Source organism: Mizuhopecten yessoensis, unplaced genomic scaffold (genome assembly GCF_002113885.1).
Source record: "Mizuhopecten yessoensis strain PY_sf001 unplaced genomic scaffold, ASM211388v2 scaffold2383, whole genome shotgun sequence".
NCBI classification, from domain to species: domain Eukaryota; kingdom Metazoa; phylum Mollusca; class Bivalvia; order Pectinida; family Pectinidae; genus Mizuhopecten; species Mizuhopecten yessoensis.
Genome location: NW_018404519.1, coordinates 179327 through 201067, shown reverse-complemented (window position 1 = coordinate 201067; position 21741 = coordinate 179327). Strand labels below are relative to the sequence as shown.

General features: G+C 39.4%; 1 protein-coding gene across 1 annotated transcript in view; it reads right to left on the bottom strand.

Moving 5' to 3' along the window:
• LOC110445825 overlaps positions 1-17508 on the bottom strand; it is a 47581-nt gene extending 30073 nt beyond the window's left edge. Inside the window, exon 1 of the mRNA XM_021490623.1 lies at positions 17320-17508. Within this exon, the coding sequence (XP_021346298.1) occupies positions 17320-17383 (64 nt within the window). The 5' untranslated portion in view covers positions 17384-17508. The remainder of the gene's footprint in view (positions 1-17319) is intronic.
• Positions 17509-21741: the final 4233 nt, after the last annotated feature.

Sequence of the window (21741 nt, the reverse complement as noted above, 5' to 3'; positions counted from 1 at the left end):
TTACAGACCTCGACCTGTAAATAGAAAAGTGTTACAGACCTCGACCTATAAATAGAAAAGTGTTCAGACCTCGACCTATAAATAGAAAAGTGTTACAGACCTCGACCTGTAAATAGAAAAGTGTTACAGACCACTACTAAAAATAGGCCTAGGCAATTTCCCAGCCATCGATTAACAGCTAATTGCAATCAAATCATCTGTTACAGACCTCGTTCTATGAATAGAAAAGTGTTACGGACCTCACCCTATAAATAGAAAAGTGTTACAGACCGCCACTAAAAATAGGCCTAGGTAATTTCCCAGCAAGTCTGTGATTCTGTTACCAATCACACTACTGAATTCAACTACAATTGAATTATCTCATCAAATTCTGAACTATGTGAATATTGATGATGTCGATTGTGCAAATAATATTTACTTGAAATAGAATCTCACATGAATTGAATCTGAAATTAAATTTTTGTGTATACATGTTATTTAGTATTTGAAGTCCTTCACTCTGTGATTCGAAAATGGTCCATGCCATCCATGTGTTTACGACATAAAAATTATTAATCTCATTGTAAAATGTCATATAATAAAACAATTGTGTATACGGACCTGGTTCGTAAATCAGGGATAGACCTCACCTGAAGTCCATAATTGTATAATATTGCAATAGGGTTATGGAGTACACAGAGTTAAAATAATTATGCATAGCTTATATTGATCAGAGACTGGTTACAAAGTTCAACACATATAAATGGATTATTTCACAATGTGATATTCGTTAATAATAGTTATCAATAATGTTAATATAATGTATAATCGTGAACAATTCTATGACAGTTCTGTATAGAAGCAACATGAACTTCTGTAAAAATATTACAGCAAGACCTTAAACAATATTTTGATATGATGTACTACACTGCTTGATTCTTGTACATGTACTGTACATGTAGTAGAATTGTGTATGACACAATTTAAACTTAATTATACTGTTGTATAAAGATGCACAACAGTAATTCAGTTAAGATTTTACATGTTTAGTGACCATGGATTATATAAAACATAGAAGAAAACATGTTCTACATTTTACCTTATAAGTCTCAATGCTGACACTGTATCCAAAAGAGACAAAGCCTCCTTATAAGCTCTCCTTCATTCATCAGCCATCTTGTTATTTTTGAATTTGGGGGTCAACTATATTTAGACAAGTTTCAGAGGACCATGGGAATTCCTTATCTGTGTTGCACTTCTGACGATATTCTGGTGACATTCTGGCGATATGAAATGTGTGCCAGAACATCACCAGAATGTCACCGCTAGGGGCGATACTCTGTGCACTTCTGGCAACATGTTCGGGCGAACTGTTTTGTGTGCCGCTATATCGCTGCAACCTTTCTATTTCTGTAAGGGCGCGATATTGCTGCAACCTTTCCATTTCTGTACGGGCGCGATATCGCTGCAACCTTTCTATTTCTGTACGTGCATGATATCGCTGCGACCTTTCTATTTCTGTAAGGGCGCGAGCTTTAACACTGCTCTACTGGGCATAAATGTGTTAATATTTTAATGCAACAATACTGGGAATAATTTGAAAAATGTTTTCACTTAGCAAAAAAAAAACTGCAGCCTATCTTTATCTTGCCTTTATCGGAATTTAGAGGAAATCATTCAAATTTAAGAGGAAAATAACTTTTCAAGGCCTGTATACATTAGAATAGTGGGGAAACACCCTACATGTACCTTTAATAGGACAAGCCAAAACTGGAACAGAAGAGCCACCTAAATTGTAGACTATGCTGAGTTAACTATCCCCTTAATTTGGCTATCAATAGCCAGATCTATTATGATCCACTTATACCTTATCAGTGCCTTAATTGTCACCACTAATGTGCAGCTAGGATTCTGACATGATATTTATTGCTGTTATGAAACAGGTATAGATTTGCGTAGAGATAATCGTAGAGATAACCGTATTACTGTAGTTGTACCACTGAGTTCAGTACCACCTGAGGGGCAAAGGGACACACAGACCTCGGTACTACATGGACGGACACTTCAGTACCCCCAGAGGAGGAAGACTGTGGCACCATAGGACGGACAGGACACAGACTCTGGTACCATGGGAGGGACACAGACTCTGGTACCATGGGAGGGACTGGTGACAGACTCTAGTACCACCAAAGGGACACAAATTCTGGTACCATGGGAGGGACTGGTCACAGACTCTGGTACCAATGGAGGAACACAGACCCTGGTACTATGGGAGGGACACAGACTCTGGTACCACTGGAGGGACACAGACTCTGGTACCACTGGGGGGGGGGACACAGACTCTGGTACTATGGGAGGGACACAGACTCTGGTACTATGGGAGGGACACATACACTGGTACCACTGGAGGGACACAGACTCTGGTACCATGGGAGGGACACATACTCTGGTACCACTGAAGGGTCAAAGACTCTGGTACCATGGGAGGGACACAGACTCTGGTACCATGGGAGGGACACATACTCTGGTACCACTGAAGGGTCAAAGACTCTGGTACCATGGGAGGGACACAGACTCTGATACCATGGGATGGACACAGACTCTGGTACTATGGGAGGGACTGGTCACAGACTCTGGTACCACCGAAGGGACACATACACTAATACCATGGGAGGGACACAGACTCTGGTACCATGGGAGGGACACATACTCTGGTACCACTGGAGGGACACATACACTGGTACCACTGGAGGGACACAGACTCTGGTATAATGGGAGGGACACATACTCTGGTACCATGAGAGGGACACATACACTGGTACCACTGGAGGGACACATACTCTGGTACCACTGTGGGACACATACTCTGGTACCACTGGAGGGACAAAGACTCTGGTACTATGGGAGGGACACATACTCTGGTACCACTGGACGGACACAGACTCTGGTACCACGGGAGGGACACATATTCTGGTACCACTGGAGGGACACAGACTCTGGTACCATGGGAATTAAAGGACACATACTCTGGTACCACTGGAGGGACACATACTCTGGTACCAATTGAGGGACACAGACTCTGGTACCACTGTAGGGACACATACTCTGGTACCATGGGAGGGACACATACTCTGGTACCACTGGAGGGACACATACTCTGGTACCATGGGAGGGACACATACTCTGGTACCACTGGAGGGTCACAGACTCTGGTACCACTGAAGGGACACAGACTCTGGTACCACGGAGGGACAAAGACCCTGGTCACGGGAGGGATACAGACTCTGGCACTTCGGGAAACAGACTTCAGAACACCCGGAGGGAGGAAGACTCTGGTACCACCAGAGGGCACACATCGCATGTAGGGAATTGTCTTTGAACGATGTACCAAAACATTATTTTCAACATCAGTAAAACCGAAGTCGTTTATCTGTATACATGTAGTTATTGTATTCACACTACAGCATTGAAAACTTTTATTAAAATTTTCTATTTTCTCAATGCCTATTACCTGGACTGGCATATATATGTACACTGTAACTTATAACATCCATTCAAGGTTTTCTTCTCGGATAAACTATTGCTCCACATTTTTGTCTGAATTTTGATGACCAACCAATCTGGCAATAGTAGAGAGCTACGGTATTTCTGGATCAGAATACATGATCACTATGTCTATAGGGCTGCCTGGAAAACGTAAAGATTATCAAAGTTTTCCAAAAATATGGGCTATTATCTAAACAGTTAGGGCCGAGCTAGCTCACCAGAAGTTGGCATATCTGTCGCCTGCCATGTCTATATAAACCACACCGATCTACAGAACCTCCGGATATAAACTTACAGCTGCCTAGGCTTTAATTTGAAATATAGTTCTAACCATTTTCACTGCAATGTCTTGATTTAAAATCTTGAAAGCTCAGTGCCACTGGGGAGATATATACTTCAGGGACCCTTGTTACCAACCAGGAAATAAGTCGAAACTGCTTGACCTTAGCTTGACCTTGAAACATTTCATTGCACTGACTATATGTATGTACAAAAAAATGTGAAGCTGTAGGGGAACATTATCAACACTAACGCTGCTGAAATGGAGTTTTCTTAAATGTACGTAACATTCAACAGAGTCCCACTTGTGCATGTGTTTTATTTCTGGGGTCCTGAATGATCATGATGTCTACTTATACATCTGAAGTGCAAGGAGTGCAAGCATTAAATATTCTCCATTCTACTGGAACATATATAGATATTTCTGAGACTAAACACAGATATCCTGTTATGTGTACCAAAAGCCTAGTATTAATATTACTCATCACAGACATAGAAAGGTGTAGAATATTTCAATATTTAATATATGAACAAGTTGAAAAAACAATTACCCAAACAGAACTAAATCAGATAAAAACCATCCAAATTTCACTTTTTGTTTACGTTATATAGCCGAGATCATCAAGGTTATGTATACATTATATAGCTGAAGTCATCAGGGTTATGTATACATTATATAGCTGAGATCATCAGGGTTATGTATACCTTATATAGCTGAGATCATCAGGGTTACCTATACATTATATAGCTGAGATCATCAGGGTTATGTACACCTTATATAGCTGAGGTCATCAGGGTTATGTACGCATTATATAGCTGAAGTCATCAGGGTTATGTATACATTATATAGCTGAAGTCATCAAGGTTATGTTTACGTTATATAGCCGAGATCATCAAGGTTATGTATACATTATATAGCCGAGATCATCAAGGTTATGTATGCATTATATAGCTGAAGTCATCAAGGTTATGTATGCATTAAAGCTGTGGTCATCAGGGTTATGTATACATTATATAGCTGAGATCATCAGCATTATGTATACATTATATAGCTGAAGTCATCAAGGTTATGTATACATTATATAGCTGAGGTCATCAGGGTTATGTATACATTATATAGCTGAGGTGATCAGGGTTATGTAAACATTACATAGCTGATGGCATTAGGGTTATCTATACATTATATAGCTGAGATCATCAGGGTTATGTATGCATTATATAGCTGAGGTCATCAGGGTTATGTATACCTTATATAGCTGAGATCATCAGGGTTATCTATACATTATATAGCTGAGATCATCAGGGTTATGTACACCTTATATAGCTGAGGTCATCAGGGTTATGTATACATTATATAGCTGAAGTCAACAGGGTTATGTATACATTATATAGCTGAAGTCATCAAGGTTATGTATGCATTATATAGCTGAGATCATCAGGGTTATGTATTCATTATATAGCTGAGATCATCAGGGTTATGTATACATTATATAGCTGAGATCATCAGGGTTATGTATACTTTATATAGCTGAGTCATCAGGGTTATGTATACCTTATATAGCTGAGATCATCAGGGTTATCTATACATTATATATGTAAGGTCATCAGGGTTATCTATACATTATATAGCTGAGGTGGTTAGGGTTTTGTGTACATTGTATACCTGAGGTCATCAGGGTTATGTTCACATTCTATAGCTGAGGTGATCAGGGTTATGTTCACATTATATAGCTGAGGTGATCAGGGTATGTATACATATACAGCTGAGATCATCAGGGTTATGTACACATTATATAGCTGATTATGCCAGCATGATAAGGATTAACGATATATACAACATGTTTAGCTTATCTTGCAGTTGGCTACAGATATATTTTGTTAGGGATTGGTAGCTATATAGAGTTGATCTAGGATACAAATATAGCCTGAGCCTGTGGTATGGGGCTGGTCATCAGTAGGAAATCAGTGGCATTTATATATATATAACTACCAGTAGTTTGTTTGGATTGCTGTCAGACTGGGTGAGTCGTGTATCTGTCACATCAGTGTCTGTCATTACTCATGAACATACATAGTCCCACAGTGACACATGTAAACACACTGTACCGACAGAATTCTGGCCCTGACGGCTGACCCCTACAACTTTATACCTGTATATATATAAACACAGTACTGACCAAATTCTTACCCTAGCTCCCTAATAATACACATTCTTGTCCTGCTTAAATTTAATTTGTGTGCTCATGGAAGATAACAAATCTCACTTTATATACAGGTATATGATAAGCAGTTGTCTCCCTTGTCACAAACACTCTACATGCATGCTCCCTTAATGAATTATATATGTAACACAATTACTGTACACCAGGGAACCAGGAACTGTTATAACAGGGACGTTGTACAGTATACAGGGACATGGTACGTACATTGAAGTTATATATTATATTGTTATAACAGGGACGTTGTACAGTATAGAGGGACATGGCATGTACATTGAAGTTATATATTATACTGTTATAACAGGGACGTTGTACAGTATACAGAGACATGGTACGTACATTGAAGTTATATATTATACTGTTATAACAGGGACGTTGTACAGTATACAGGGACATGGTACGTACATTGAAGTTATATATTATACTGTTATAACAGGGACATTGTACAGTATACAGGGACATGGTAGGTACATTGAAGTTATATATTATACTGTTATAACAGGGACGTTGTACAGTATACAGGGACATGGTACGTACATTGAAGTTATATATTATACTGCTATAACAGGGACGTTGTACAGTATACAGGGACATGGTATGTACATTGAAGTTATATATTATACTGTTATAACAGGGACGATGTACAGTATACAGGGACATGGTATGTACATTGAAGTTATATATAATACTGTTATAACAGGGACGTTGTAGAGTATACAGGGACATGGTACGTACATTTAAGTTATATATTATACTGTTATAACAGGGCCGTTGTACAGTATACAGGGACATGGAATGTACATTGAAGTTATATATTATACTGCTATAACAGGGACGTTGTATAGTATACAGGGACATGGTATGTACATTGAAGTTATATATAATACTGTTATAACAGGGACGTTGTACAGGATACAGGGACAAGGTACGTACATTGAAGTTATATATTATACTTTTATAACAAGGACGTTGTACAGTATACAGAGACATGGTACGTACATTGAAGTTATATATTATACTGTACAACGTCCCTGTTATAGCAGTATAATATATAACTTCAATGTACAGTATACAGGGACATGGTACGTACATTGAAGTTATATATTATACTGTTATAGCAGGGACATTACCATAGGTCTTAATTGTTATGTCCACATATCATGAAAGCAATCAATATATACCTAAGCCATGGCTGTAGTTAGGAAGATTTCGACTTGTAGTCTCGGCCACTAAAGTATATACTGCCAGACTCTGTCAGGATGCTGACTGTCAATGGATCTGTATAAAGCACACCAAAGTCTGGTTCGTATTAATAGAGTTAGCCTTCACATTATGAACGGATCAAAGACTTCGAACTGCTGAAGTAGCTCAGAGGAAACACAAATAGAGGATTTCCTTTCAAAGGGAAAGAAGGACAAAATATAGTACATTTGGATAGTAAAGTTAAGCCTATATCATATTTCGGAAAATATTAGCAGAATATCATTTGTAAATCAGAAATATCAGTCAGTCTTGGATGTTTTTTTAATGGACTAACAATATTCTACTAGTTACTGTACATATCAATGTCGAAATTTGTAAAATAAACCAAATGAATATGTATACCGCTGAGTTCCATTACATCCAGTTTCACATCAAATACTTACATGTCCCCTCAATAAAAACTTCATGTCCTGTATTAACACAGTCTGAGACGTCAGTAGTATAAAATATTGTTGGTTTATGATTGTAGACAGTGGTATACAGTATTGTTGGTTTGTGAGTGTGTATCTCATTTAATCAAAGTACCAATTAAGATTTTCTGATAACAGATGAATGACCTACACATAAAATGAATGTATCTACGCATAAGTAAAACTGACAACAGAACATGTACACTTGTGCAGATATAAACAGTTAAAATAGTACTTAGACACCCCACTAGGGACCCATTATCAACACACATTCTGACATGATTTTAACCTTTTTTAAACATGGACATTGACTGCCTCCAGGTATGGACTTAAATATGATGTCAATATGACAACCTTTAAACTGCATTAAGCAGCCAATTCTTATCGCGGTAGATATTTGATATGACACCTCCATGTGCTCTAGGACATGGGATTAGTCTTGTTTCAAACATACATTATAGCTGATCTTTATGACACAGATGAGGGTCGGTAGGTAATGCAAATAAATAATTCCCTTTTTTCAAATTATTCCAATGTTGTTTTGAGCTCTTTTACAGTGCTTGTCCAAACACAGCCAAGCTGTGTGTGTATGAACTGAATAGTCGGCTCAGGTTACTGTGGACAGGAACATGTTTTAGTTTGGTGTTAGAAAAATAACACCTAGAAAATGGTTTTATTATCACAGCATGAGACAATAATGTCCCACCTGACTGTTGTAACTGTGGCTTGGAGGCAGCAGGTCATCATGGTTACCCGTGTAATGATCATCAATTATCTCACCTGGATAAATGTCACCTGAGGACAAACATCAGCGACCAAGGGGTAGATAACTAGCACAGATTATGGTACTTTGGAGATAGATATATCCTATTACATAGACATTCCAAGCACTTATCTGCTGATCTCATCAAATCTCTTGTCAAAGCTCAGTTCTACGGCACAAATAAATCTATACCCGTTTCTCCTCGCTATAATCTACACACAAATAAATCTATACCCGATTCTCCTCGCTATAATCTACACACAAATAAATCTATACCCGATTCTCCTCGCTATAATCTACACACAAATAAATCTATACCCAATTCTCCTCGCTATAATCTACACACAAATAAATCTATACCCGATTCTCCTCGCTATAATCTACACACAAATAAATCTATACCCAATTCTCCTCGCTATAATCTACACACAAATAAATCTATACCCAATTCTCCTCGCTATAATCTACACACAAATAAATCTATACCCAATTCTCCTCGCTATAATCTACACACAAATAAATCTATACCCAATTCTCCTCGCTATAATCTACACACAAATAAATCTATACCCAATTCTCCTCGCTATAATCTACACACAAATAAATCTATACCCAATTCTCCTCGCTATAATCTACACACAAATAAATCTATACCCAATTCTCCTCGCTATAATCTACACACAAATAAATCTATACCCAATTCTCCTCGCTATAATCTACACACAAATAAATCTATACCCAATTCTCCTCGCTATAATCTACACACAAATAAATCTATACCCAATTCTCCTCGCTATAATCTACACACAAATAAATCTATACCCAATTCTCCTCGCTATAATCTACACACAAATAAATCTATACCCAATTCTCCTCGCTATAATCTACACACAAATAAATCTATACCCAATTCTCCTCGCTATAATCTACACACAAATAAATCTATACCCAATTCTCCTCGCTATAATCTACACACAAATAAATCTATACCCAATTCTCCTCGCTATAATCTACACACAAATAAATCTATACCCAATTCTCCTCGCTATAATCTACACACAAATAAATCTATACCCAATTCTCCTCGCTATAATCTACACACAAATAAATCTATACCCAATTCTCCTCGCTATAATCTACACACAAATAAATCTATACCCAATTCTCCTCGCTATAATCTACACACAAATAAATCTATACCCAATTCTCCTCGCTATAATCTACACACAAATAAATCTATACCCAATTCTCCTCGCTATAATCTACACACAAATAAATCTATACCCAATTCTCCTCGCTATAATCTACACACAAATAAATCTATACCCAATTCTCCTCGCTATAATCTACACACAAATAAATCTATACCCAATTCTCCTCGCTATAATCTACACACAAATAAATCTATACCCAATTCTCCTCGCTATAATCTACACACAAATAAATCTATACCCAATTCTCCTCGCTATAATCTACACACAAATAAATCTATACCCAATTCTCCTCGCTATAATCTACACACAAATAAATCTATACCCAATTCTCCTCGCTATAATCTACACACAAATAAATCTATACCCGATTCTCCTCGCTATAATCTACACACAAATAAATCTATACCCGATTCTCCTCGCTATATTCTACACACCAGTAAAGCTTTGTCAACATATGTACCCCGCTCTGATTCAACTTCAGGAAGCATTTAATATGTATTCAATATTGATTGTCTAGAAAGTGGTGTAAGCCTGACTAATTACACTACATGTATATAAAACTAGAAAAAAGTGTCTCTGCTTAATTAGCTGATAACAAAACACCTGATGAGCTGGATACATTTTATAGCCGAGAAGTTTTATATACATTAAGCCCCTTTATTTGCCCACTATACTAATCCTGTGAATAGTTTACTGCTGTAAGAATGCGATTGTTGATATAATTTACATATATAATGCACCAGGTTTATACATTTTTGCTTTAAAACAGTTTTGAGTTTGAGTCAATTATCTGCATATGCCAGGATCTACTCCAGTAATTGTTATCAACATAAATTCCAACAGCTCTGAGATTAACAATGTATACAGGAGGATCTCCTTTTAAACTTCAACAAGGAGATCAAATAGCTAATCCAGTCTTACATATAGTAATACTGGTATACGTAGCTGTCCTAGCAGCCATACATAGTTCAGTCTCCAAAGTATCGGTAAATCATGTTAGTCACCCACCCCAAACAGCTCCTTTATACATTAATATACAGACGATACCCATGGTGGTGGTGGTGGAGGATGATATATAGCCACTTGCCTGAACAAATTTATTTTTTCAGTTTGCCAAAAAAGTCCTTCGTGAGCCAATCTGAAGATCAGATGCTTCTTTACCGAAGGACATCACATCAAATCATGATGGTTCTGACGGGGTTATAATTAGTGACTACAGCAGTGCGTGTGTGAAATGTAGAGAAGACAATAATACTTTGTATATTTTACCTATAACGGTCTCTAGTAGACAGGTTCTATGTGTGTTACATATACTGATTACTGTGTACATACAGTAACTGAGAATGGTGGAGCTTTGTCCACATGACTTGTGCCAGTTAGCACATATTAACACTAATACCATTTACCACTAAATAAACTGACAATCACAGGAATATCTAAAAAGATGACAGCTTTGTCCACATGACTTGTGCCAGTTAGCACATATTAACACTAATACCGATTACCACTAAATAAACTGACAATCACAGGAATATCTGAAAAGACTCACCTAACTTACAAATAGAATTGTCTTAAGATCACAATCTGTCTGTAATATACTGATTGAATTTACTCATGAATTCAACACCAATCAACACTAAACAGGAATAAGCAATACTTTATGGTCACAAACTTATCTCAACTTGTTGAACCAGTGCCTCTAAAATTAAACTGGCACAATTGATCTTTTAATTTTTCTTCCATACATCTACCGCTGAATTACCCGGTAGTTATATAATGATCATTGTAAACCCTTCTGTCCAAAGACAAATGGTGTTTACCCAGGATTTATCATTAATCACTACCAAGGCTCACAGTACCTTAATTAACCCCTCATAAGTACACCCTGAGATGGCCGAGTACCAGTGTGGATTGTAGACGGTAATCTCTACTATGTCTTTACCCGTCGCCTCACCCTGTACTTATCTATCTACGGTAACTATCCAGTATCAATGACGTGATCTGTACACACAACTACAAAAATTGACCAATAAATTTCATCGATATGACACCCCGGTCCTCAATCACCATACATAAACCGGAGAGGAGTAGGTCTGCTGTATCTGGCGTTAGAGGAGTAGGTCTGCTGTATCTGGCGTTAGAGGAGTAGGTCTGCTGTATCTGGCGTTCCCGTCCAGCGGTGGCTCTTACTGGCCACCAGGGATTCGTGTTTGTAGCCCTATAATTATCAATATTGATTGTGAGTTATACATTTCACACAACACATGATCACAAGTCTTGTTGTTTCAGTAGAGGACCGGTAGATTATCACACAGTGCCAGTACAGTTGTGGCCGTCAGAGATCTACTGTTTTCTAGTAATTATGCCTGTTGTAGGGTGGCAATCCTGCCAGTTGTAGAGTGGCTATCATGTGATTGTCTGTTGTAGAGTGGCCATTGTGCCAGTTGTAGAGTGGCAATCATGCCATCTGTAGGGTGGCAATCATGCCATTTGTAGAGTGGCAATCATGCCAGTTGTAGAGTGTCAATCATGCCATTTATAGGGTGGCCATTATGCCATCTGTAGGGTGGGCTTTCATGCCAGTTGTAGAGTGTCAATCATGCCATTTGTAGGGTGGCCATCATGTTTGTTGTAGGGTGGTTATCATGCCTGTTGTAGGGTGGCCATCATCTATGTTGTAGAGTGGCCATCATGCCTGTTGTATGGTGGCCATCATGCCTATTGTAGGGTGGCCATCATGCCTGTTGTAGGATGGACATCATGCCTGTTGAGGATTGGCAATAATATTTTTTTGTAGGGTTGCCATCATGCCAGTTGTAGGGTGGCCATCATGCCTGTTGTAGGGTGGCCATCATGCCAGTTGTAGGGTGGCCATCATGCCTATTGTAGGGTGGCCATCATGTCTGTCATAGAGTGGCCATCATGCCTGTCTTAGGGTGGCCATCATGCCTGTTGTAAGATGGCCATCCTGCCTGTTGTAGGGGGGCCATCATGCCTGTTGTATGGTGGCCATCATGTCTGTTGTAGGGTGGCCATCATGCCTGTTGAGGATTGGCAATAATATTTTTTGTAGGGTTGCCATCATGCCAGTTGTAGGGTGGCCATCATCTATGTTGTAGGGTGGCCATCATGTTTGTTGTAGGGTGGCTTTCATGCCTGTTGTAGAGTGGCCATCATGTCTGTTGTAGAGTGGCCATCATGCCTGTTGTAAGATGGCCATCATGCCTGTTGTAGGGTGGCCATCATGCCTGTTGTAGGGTGGCCATCATCTATGTTGTAGGGTGGCCATCATGTTTGTTGTAGGGTGGCTTTCATGCCTGTTGTAGGGTGGCCATCATGTCTGTTGTAGAGTGGCCATCATGCCTGTTGTAAGATGGCCATCATGCCTGTTGTAGGGTGGCCATCATGCCTGTTGTAGGGTGGCCATCATCTATGTTGTAGGGTGGCCATCATGTTTGTTGTAGGGTGGCTTTCATGCCTGTTGTAGGGTGGCCATCATGTCTGTTGTAGAGTGGCCATCATGCCTGTTGTAAGATGGCCATCATGCCTGTTGTAGGGTGGCCATCATGCCTGTTGTAGGGTGGCCATCATCTATGTTGTAGAGTGGCCATCATGTTTGTTGTAGGGTGGCCATCATGTTTGTTGTAAGATGGCCATCATGCCTGTTGTAGGGTGGCTATCATGCCTGTTGTAGGGTGGCCATCATGTCTGTTGTAGGGTGGCCATCATGCCTGTTGTAAGATGGCCATCCTGCCTGTTGTAGGGTGGCAATCATGCCTGTTGTAGGGTGGCCATCATCTATGTTGTAGGGTGGCTATCATGCCTGTTGTAGGGTGGCTATCATGTCTGTTGTAGAGTGGCCATCATGCCTGTTGTAAGATGGCCATCCTGCCTGTTGTAGGGTGGCCATCATGTTTGTTGTAGGGTGGCCATCATCTATGTTGTAGGGTGGCCATCATGTCTGTTTCAGGGGGGCCATCATGCCTGTTGTAAGATGGCCCTCCTGCCTGTTGTAGGGTGGCCATCGTGTTTGTTGTAGGGTGGCCATCATGCCTGTTGTAGGGTGGCCATCATGCCTGTTGTATGGTGGCCATCATGCCTATTGTAGGATGGACATCATGCCTGTTGAGGATTGGCAATAATATTTTTTTGTAGGGTTGCCATCATGCCAGTTGTAGGGTGGCCATCATGCCTATTGTAGGGTGGCCATTATGTCTGTCATAGAGTGGCCATCATGCCTGTCTTAGGGTGGCCATCATGCCTGTTGTAGGGTGGCAATCATGCCTGTTGTAGGGTGGCCATCATGTCTGTTGTAGGATTGCCATCATGTCTGTTGTAGGGTGGCCATCATGCCTGTTCGTAGGGTGGCCATCATGCCTGTTGTAGGGTGGACATCATGTCTGTTGTGGAGTGGCAATAAAAAAAATTGTAGGGTGGCCATAATGTCTGTTGTAGAGTGGCCATCATGCCTGTTGTAGAGTGGTCATTATGTCTGTTGTAGAGTGGCCATCATGCCTGTTCTAGGGTGGCCATCGTTCCTGTTGTAGATTGGCCATAATGTGTTTTGTAGGGTGGCCATTATGCCTGTTGTAGATCTAGAGTGGACATAATGTTTTTGTAGGGTCGCCATCATGTCAGTTGTATAGGGTGGCACTCATGCCGGTTGTAGGGTGGTTATCATGTCGTTTGTAGAGTCTGAGTGGGGTGGTTGTTACACCTGTTGCAGCTAATTATTAAGCCAATTGTAAGATGGTGATCATGCCAGTTGTTTGTCAGTGGCCGGGAACCTAAGGCAGGACACGGCTGTATTGATGGTGTCATCAGTTAACATAGCAGGAGTCAATCATTATATGTCAGTCTGTAATAGCTGTATCATCAGTAGCCTGTGGCAGTGATCCTCAGTACCATACGTGTACACAACCATACTAAATATATGTCAGTCTGTAATAGCTGTATCATCAGCAGCCTGTGGCACTGATCCTCAGTACCATACGTATACACAACCATACTAAATATACGTCAGTCTGTAATAGCTGTATCGTCAGTAGCCTTTGGCACTGATCCTCAGTACCATACGTGTACACAACCATACTAACTATATGTCAGTCTGTAATAGCTGTATCATCAGTAGCCTGTGGCACTGATCCTCAGTACCATACGTATACACAACCATACTAAATATATGTCAGTCTGTAATAGCTGTATCGTCAGTAGCCTGTGGCACTGATCCTCAGTACCATACGTGTACACAACCATACTAAATATACTCAACATTAGCATATACATCGGGGTGAAAATTGTATACAGTGGAACGTGTAGATTGTCATATAAATCATTTGTAACTTTAATTTGAATGGACTCTGATTTATAATGAATATTGTTTTATGTTTTATTATCTTCCTTATCAACAATGTCTATACATATACAGTAGTTGGTGTTCTTCCTACAACACGTTAACTTGACAGGAATTTTGTTTTAAAGATTATACTACCTATTGCTGAGTTCATAAAGTAATGTGTTTTTCAACATTTTACATACTGAGTGTCTGAACAAGCTAGGTAAACAAGTACCATTGAAAACAGATTTTTAAATTAAAAAAAGTCCTTCCCTCCCCTTTGTGTTGTACCGGGGTAATAAGATACCTTTTAAAATCCCACAAATGTCTACAAACCTTGCATGCTTAATTACATTTCTGTCATTTGCTTTTGAAGTTTTTAACTTGGTATTGTTGGGAAATAACAAATTTGCAAAATTAGTTATTATCAACAAAATATGATAACTGAAAATCATACACATTGTAAACTCCAAACTAAGGTGGAATCAATCAAGCACACACATCTCTCTGTGAGCAGTGAATGTCACATTGTGTCGGAGTTACCAAGCGTGCCGAGCAGATGCCACTAGATAACTGTGTGTACGCCCTATCACTCAACAGTATATAAACTGTAATACAATTGTTACAAAGCCTCTTTGTTTCCTTCTTATCAATTCATACATTATGGCTGAGAATTAAAAATACCAGAACTCTGATTCCATGTCAAGGATACAAAATAAGACTGACATTCTTTCGTTTTGTTTATAAATGTGTTTATAGCAGGTACAATACCTGTATATGTTTATAAATGTGTTTATAGCAGGTACAATACCTGTATATGTTTATAAATGTGTTTATAGCAGGTGCAATACCTGTATTATATGCTGTTGATTTTTGAAAGACACCTGCATCATTTTATCTGTGTAGGTTCAATCAATTTGTACAGGTAAAATACCTGTCAACACTAGGGCCGTGTACCACCACTTAAAACTACACTGTAGTATTGTGATAATTAAATGTATTTTACCATTGTCTAATTTCAAAATAAACATTTGCACCTGGTTACACATGTATACATGTGATGAGTAATGATATCCTTGCTAAATTCTTTTTTATTTTTAGATTATGTTGATCTGACAGGTATTATTGTACCTAAGATTACACTCTTAGATATTATTACTTTTTAATTGTCATTTTTTTATATACACTGTATCTGTATTTGTTCAATTAATATTTTACAATTTTTTTTTTAAAATCAAGTAGTCGACTCCTTTTAATAAAACTTCCATAATAAATGTTTTGCTGCGAGGTCATTGAGTAATGTTTTTTTAAGTAGATATTATGACTTTCTTCTGATTTAAAGTCAAAATAACACTGAAATTTAATTTCAATGACAATTACTGGTTTCTCTGGAAATAGGTAATATTATTGTCAAAATAAATCCATAACATATTTTATCTATATATATACATGTACAGTGACTGCTTTATACACTAATCAGAATAATTATTTGAAAAAAACCTAAAATATATTTGTAAATTAGTTTGTGACCAAACACTTTTGGCAGTTGTCACACAGTATACTGGTATATACCTTCATGATCTTCATTAATCTTCATGGTACACTGACTACAGAAGGCATTCTAGGCCTGTTGACAGACAGATACCAGTAAATGGATTGACAGAAGTACATCTAAATTCAGAAGAAACCTGTATGAAATAAGTATCTGCCGAGCGGCACATTTAAAAAAAAAAAAACTTGAAATTTCATACACAGAGGATCATGACTATAAATTGTTAGTATTGAACATACCAGGACAACATTTAAATCTTTGTCGGGTTTTTTTCTACAGTATACATACTGCTTAATGCTTGTCAATGGAAATTGTACTGTAAGAAACATCTTTACAGTATATGAGTCATGACAGCAATGCCCAGCTGACATTGACTTTGTCTACTTGATTTTAAATGTTTGTGGTTGCATTAAATTATCATGCATACTACCACTGTAAACAAAGTATGAAGCAGCTTATAAAAGATAGCTGAAATGTTGGCAATTTTTCTGAGATCGTTGTGTACTATCCGGCTGAAGGGAGAATCTGACAGCCCCTGCCCCGAGACAGTTTGACAGATCTCTAATACACAAGTTCATGCCATGTTAGTCTGATCTGGCATTACGTAGTTTTATCTAAACACAAGCACCAGGAACTTCAAAATGGTAATACGAGACCAAAGTAGGCCAACTTGAGCCGGCAGCCACAGATTACCACAGTGCAAAGCTGAAAATGACATCCCTTATAATTTTTTACATGAAGGGAAAATGATCAACATACCGATTCCACACACGAAATACGATGTTAAAATCCACAAAATCCACACTATTAACGGTGTCTTCATCTTCCCCGCTAGTCAGGACGATCGTCCGCCACGATCCATTACACCATGTCAATATTGAATTGTTTATCACCTCCTATCTCTGATTAGATAGAAATTGTACTGAAATGTCAATGCTTCACCTTGTATTATCGGTTACTTGCGCCTTTTCGTCTAAGCTGTTGTAGTAAAAGAAACAAGTGGGTAACCAAAGTTCCGGATCAATCTATCAAGGGGACAGAGAAAGAACGAGTGTGTGTGTGTGTGTGTGTGTGTGCGTGTGTGTGTGTGGGGGGGGGGGGNGGGGGGGGGGGGGGGGGGGAGTATTAAAAAAGTATTAAAGAGTCAGCCTTGGAGATATCACGTGTTTTGGGATAATGAAAATAATCATAATAATTTATTTTATTTTGGCAAAATTTAAAGGGAAATGTCTTCCTTTCGTATAACATTGACGAAAATAAACATAAGTACAACAGAGATTTGCCAAAATGTTGCATCAGAATCATTGCATTGAACAAATATTGAACTAACAAAAGATGGCGTCCACTCCAATGCTAAAAATCCAGTGCGGTCGGCTCAAGCAGGGATTTTTTTCAAATTTTGCAACAACGCAGACATTTACATTTACGGCGATACTGCAAAGGGCCGTCGAAAAGCATCAACTTGCAGGTAGACTTGTGTGGCGTGGCTTCCACATAAGTTCGTTAAAAACAAGTTAAAAAGTTATTCACCCTGCAAGATGACTGTGGCGTGAGGTCTTGAATGCCTCCACAGTCAGCTGCTCGACGACCTCTGATGGTAGTCCATTCCATTCCATGATGGTTATTGGAAAGAAGCTGTATTTGTAGGTGTCGGTGTTGCATTGTATGTTGATATAGCCGTGGTTATGTTGTCTCCATCCACTTCCGGTATTACTACTGATATATGGTGGTATGATCAGTGCGTTGGTGTTGTGGATGTCTTTGCAGAGGTTGGTTAGTAGACTTTCCTTACGTCTCTGCTGTAGGGGTGGCCAGTGTAGCTCGTTCAACATCCCGGTTACACTACTCTAACGCGAGTAATCGCCGGTTGTAAATCGAGCTGCTCGCCGCTGGACTCTTTCTATTGACTCCTGTTGGTATTTCTTATGTGGATCCCAGACTGAAGCTCCATATTCAAGATTTGGTCGGATTAGGGTCAGGTAGGCCTTCTCTCTCACTTCCTGTTTGGATTTTCCAAGGTGGCGCCTCAGGAAGGATAGTAATCCGTTTGCCTTTGTGGTCATCTGGTTGATATGTTGCTTCCAGTTCAGGTTGTTGGCTATTTCCACTCCCAGGTATGGGTTGTGCTCTACTACTTGGAGTGTACTCCCATTGATGTTATAGTCGGCTCCTGTTGTTATGTTGGTTCGGGATCTCTTCATCCTCATCGTGTAACACTTCTTGGCGTTGAATTTCATCAACCACTTGTTCGACCAGCTGACCATTTTGGCTTAGTCCTCCTGTAGCTGGTGGGTGTCTGCGACGGAGTCAATGATCCTGAATAGGAGGCAATCATCTGCGAATAGCTAGACAATAGAGGTGATTCCTGCGCCGATATCGTTGACGTACAGAAGGAACATCAGGGGACACAGGAATGTCCCTTGGGGGACCCCTAACTCTACTGGGACTTCAGCTGACTATTCTCCATCAAGTACAACACTCTGTGATCTCTGGGTAAGCCAGTTTTGTATCCATCCATGGGTTTCCTGCTGTATCCCATAGTGGGACAACTTCTCCAATAGTCGTCTATGTGGCACGGTGTCGAACGCTTTAGAGAAATCCAGAATCATAACGTCGACCTGCTTCCTGTTGTCCATGGCTCTGGAGATCTCATCCACTGTTTGGAGTAGCTGCGTCTCACAAGAGTGACCTTTCCGGAAGCCGTGCTGATAGTTGACTAGGATGTTGTTTTGGTTCAGGTGGTTCATATGATGTGCTCGATCACCTTGCATATCACGCTGGTAAGAGACACTGGTCGGTAGTTGCTCGGGTCAGTCTTGCTTCCTTTCTTAAAGATCGTAGTGCTGAAATATGAGAGAAAGCGATGGTGAAATTTCTCTAGCTGCTTCCTTCAGCACTTGTAGGGATGCAATCAGGGCCGCTCGCTTTGCTCGTGTCCAGGTTCTTGAGAAGTTTTTCAATTCCTTCAGCTCTGAAGTGAATCCTGTCCATAGGTCCGTAGGGTGCTCCTTCCTCGCGTGGTACATCTCCCGGGGGTTCGCTGGTGAACACTGATTGGTACTGTCTATTCAGAGCTGATGCCTTCTGCTTGGGTGTTGATAAAAGTTCCCCATTCTCCTTCAGGGATGGTATCTTACTACTGTTGCTTCTCTTACTCCGGATGTACGAGTAAAACTTCTTGGTGTTTTCTGAGGCGCTGGTGTTCAGGAATTTGGTGGTGTATTCACTGTGGGCTCTCTACAACGCCCTTTTCACGGTCCTCTCCATCTCCTTAAATTTTGTCCAGTCCCCTGCCTTCTTCTTTTTCTTTGCCCGTATGTATCTTCTCTTCTTCTGGTGACATAGCCTCATAATCTCTGGCGTGATCCATGGTAAGTTCCATCTGGATGTTATCTTCTTCATGGGGATGTGTTTTGCCGTGGAGGTGTATTGAAAATTATGGTCTCCGCTCCCTGGCCAAATTGGAGCTCATTGAAGTACTCCTGCTCAGAACATGAAGTTATACCTACCCAAGAGTCTGAAAAATCTCTTTTTTAATCTAAAGCTGATTTTTTTCCGTTATAATGTTGCTGCTAAGTATAGTTGATCATTTTGACATCAAATATGTATAAACAAACTTTAAAGTCACTCTTGTCCAAGCTTTCGGGCTTAGCCCTTCGTCAGGGATTAAATGTCACCGGACCTCTATATCATTATTGCGTTCCCTATAGGAACATAATTATGTTCCTAGACAATTAACCAAATATGTACTTATTTACTAGAACCTGTGATGCCAGTACTCGGTTCTTTGTCAAAACTGTAGTCCAAAATGAGGTCAATGAGCACTTGACATAACATCACATTCCTCGTGTTACACTTTATAGTTGCAGTCCACCAATTGTTATTGCCTATACATTATGCTACAGATATATTCTTTGTATGGTTAAAATATTTTTAAATTCTGAAACCTTTAAAGCGTATTTCCAATGCTTTAAATGAAGTGACCAATATTTTTGAAAATTTGCCATTTATCTACCTGCATGTAAATCATTGCCAAATTCATCAGTTATTGTTCTTGTAGTAATATTTACACCATACGTAGTCACTTATAGATTCCCATTGAGGTTATGCACAAACTCATTTCCGATAGGTGAAGACTGTGACTTTTTAAGTAGATATTCATGCAAATCATTGTCCCCTCTCAGACTACTGACACGAATGAGACTATCAAGTCCTTTCTTGTGAACCTTTTGTTTGTCATCCCCCAAAGCATCACGGCAAAGCACACAACATCCCTCATGCAGACCACCAGGCACATGAGGAAACCGCAATCTTGGACGTGCTGACCATCCATTACATATATATAAAGTCATGAAAAGACACAAATGAAGACATCAGTATATGACAAACATGAATAGGTTATATTAGACACACTTTCTTTAGTGAAACCGTTGCAATCCTGTGTACATAGTACATAGTCCTGACACAGCAAAACATACTTTTACAAAAATTGGCTTATCGTGACGTTTTATAAATTTGTTACGAATATTGTCAACAAAAGTAGTACATATAATCATTAATCTTTAATAACAAAGAAACAAAACAAAAAAACCTGGACAATTCTTGCTGCAAAACCGCTGCTTCTTAATGAAATTCCACTTTTTCCATAAAATCCAGATTGTAAACAGATTATGGTTATACTGCATATTATCTGCAATGTTACATAATAATTACAACAGGTTTATTTTGCTTTTGATACACAATATAAATCTTCAATTAAATTAAATGATGTATTGCCATGCGTATTGAAAAGTGCATACAGGGCTTAGGAGCTACTCTGGAGAAAGTATTATTAGCTCACCTGGTCCGAAGGACCAAGGTGAGCTTATGCCATACCGTGGCGTCCGTCGTCCGTCCGTCCGTCCGTACGTCAACAATTTCTTTAAACGACTTCTTCTTCTTAACCACCGGTTGGAATTAAACTAAATTTGACTGAAAGCATCCCTAGGTGGTGGGGATTCAAAATTGTACAAATGGTGGGGCTGACTCTTCAGGGGGCTTAGGGGCGGGGCCAAAAGGGGGCAATTTGGCTATATTGCTACAAACGACTTCTTCTGTAGAACTGTGCACTGGATATCAATCATATTTGATCAAAAGCATTCCTGGGAGGCAGGGATTTAAAATTGTACAAATGGTGTGGCT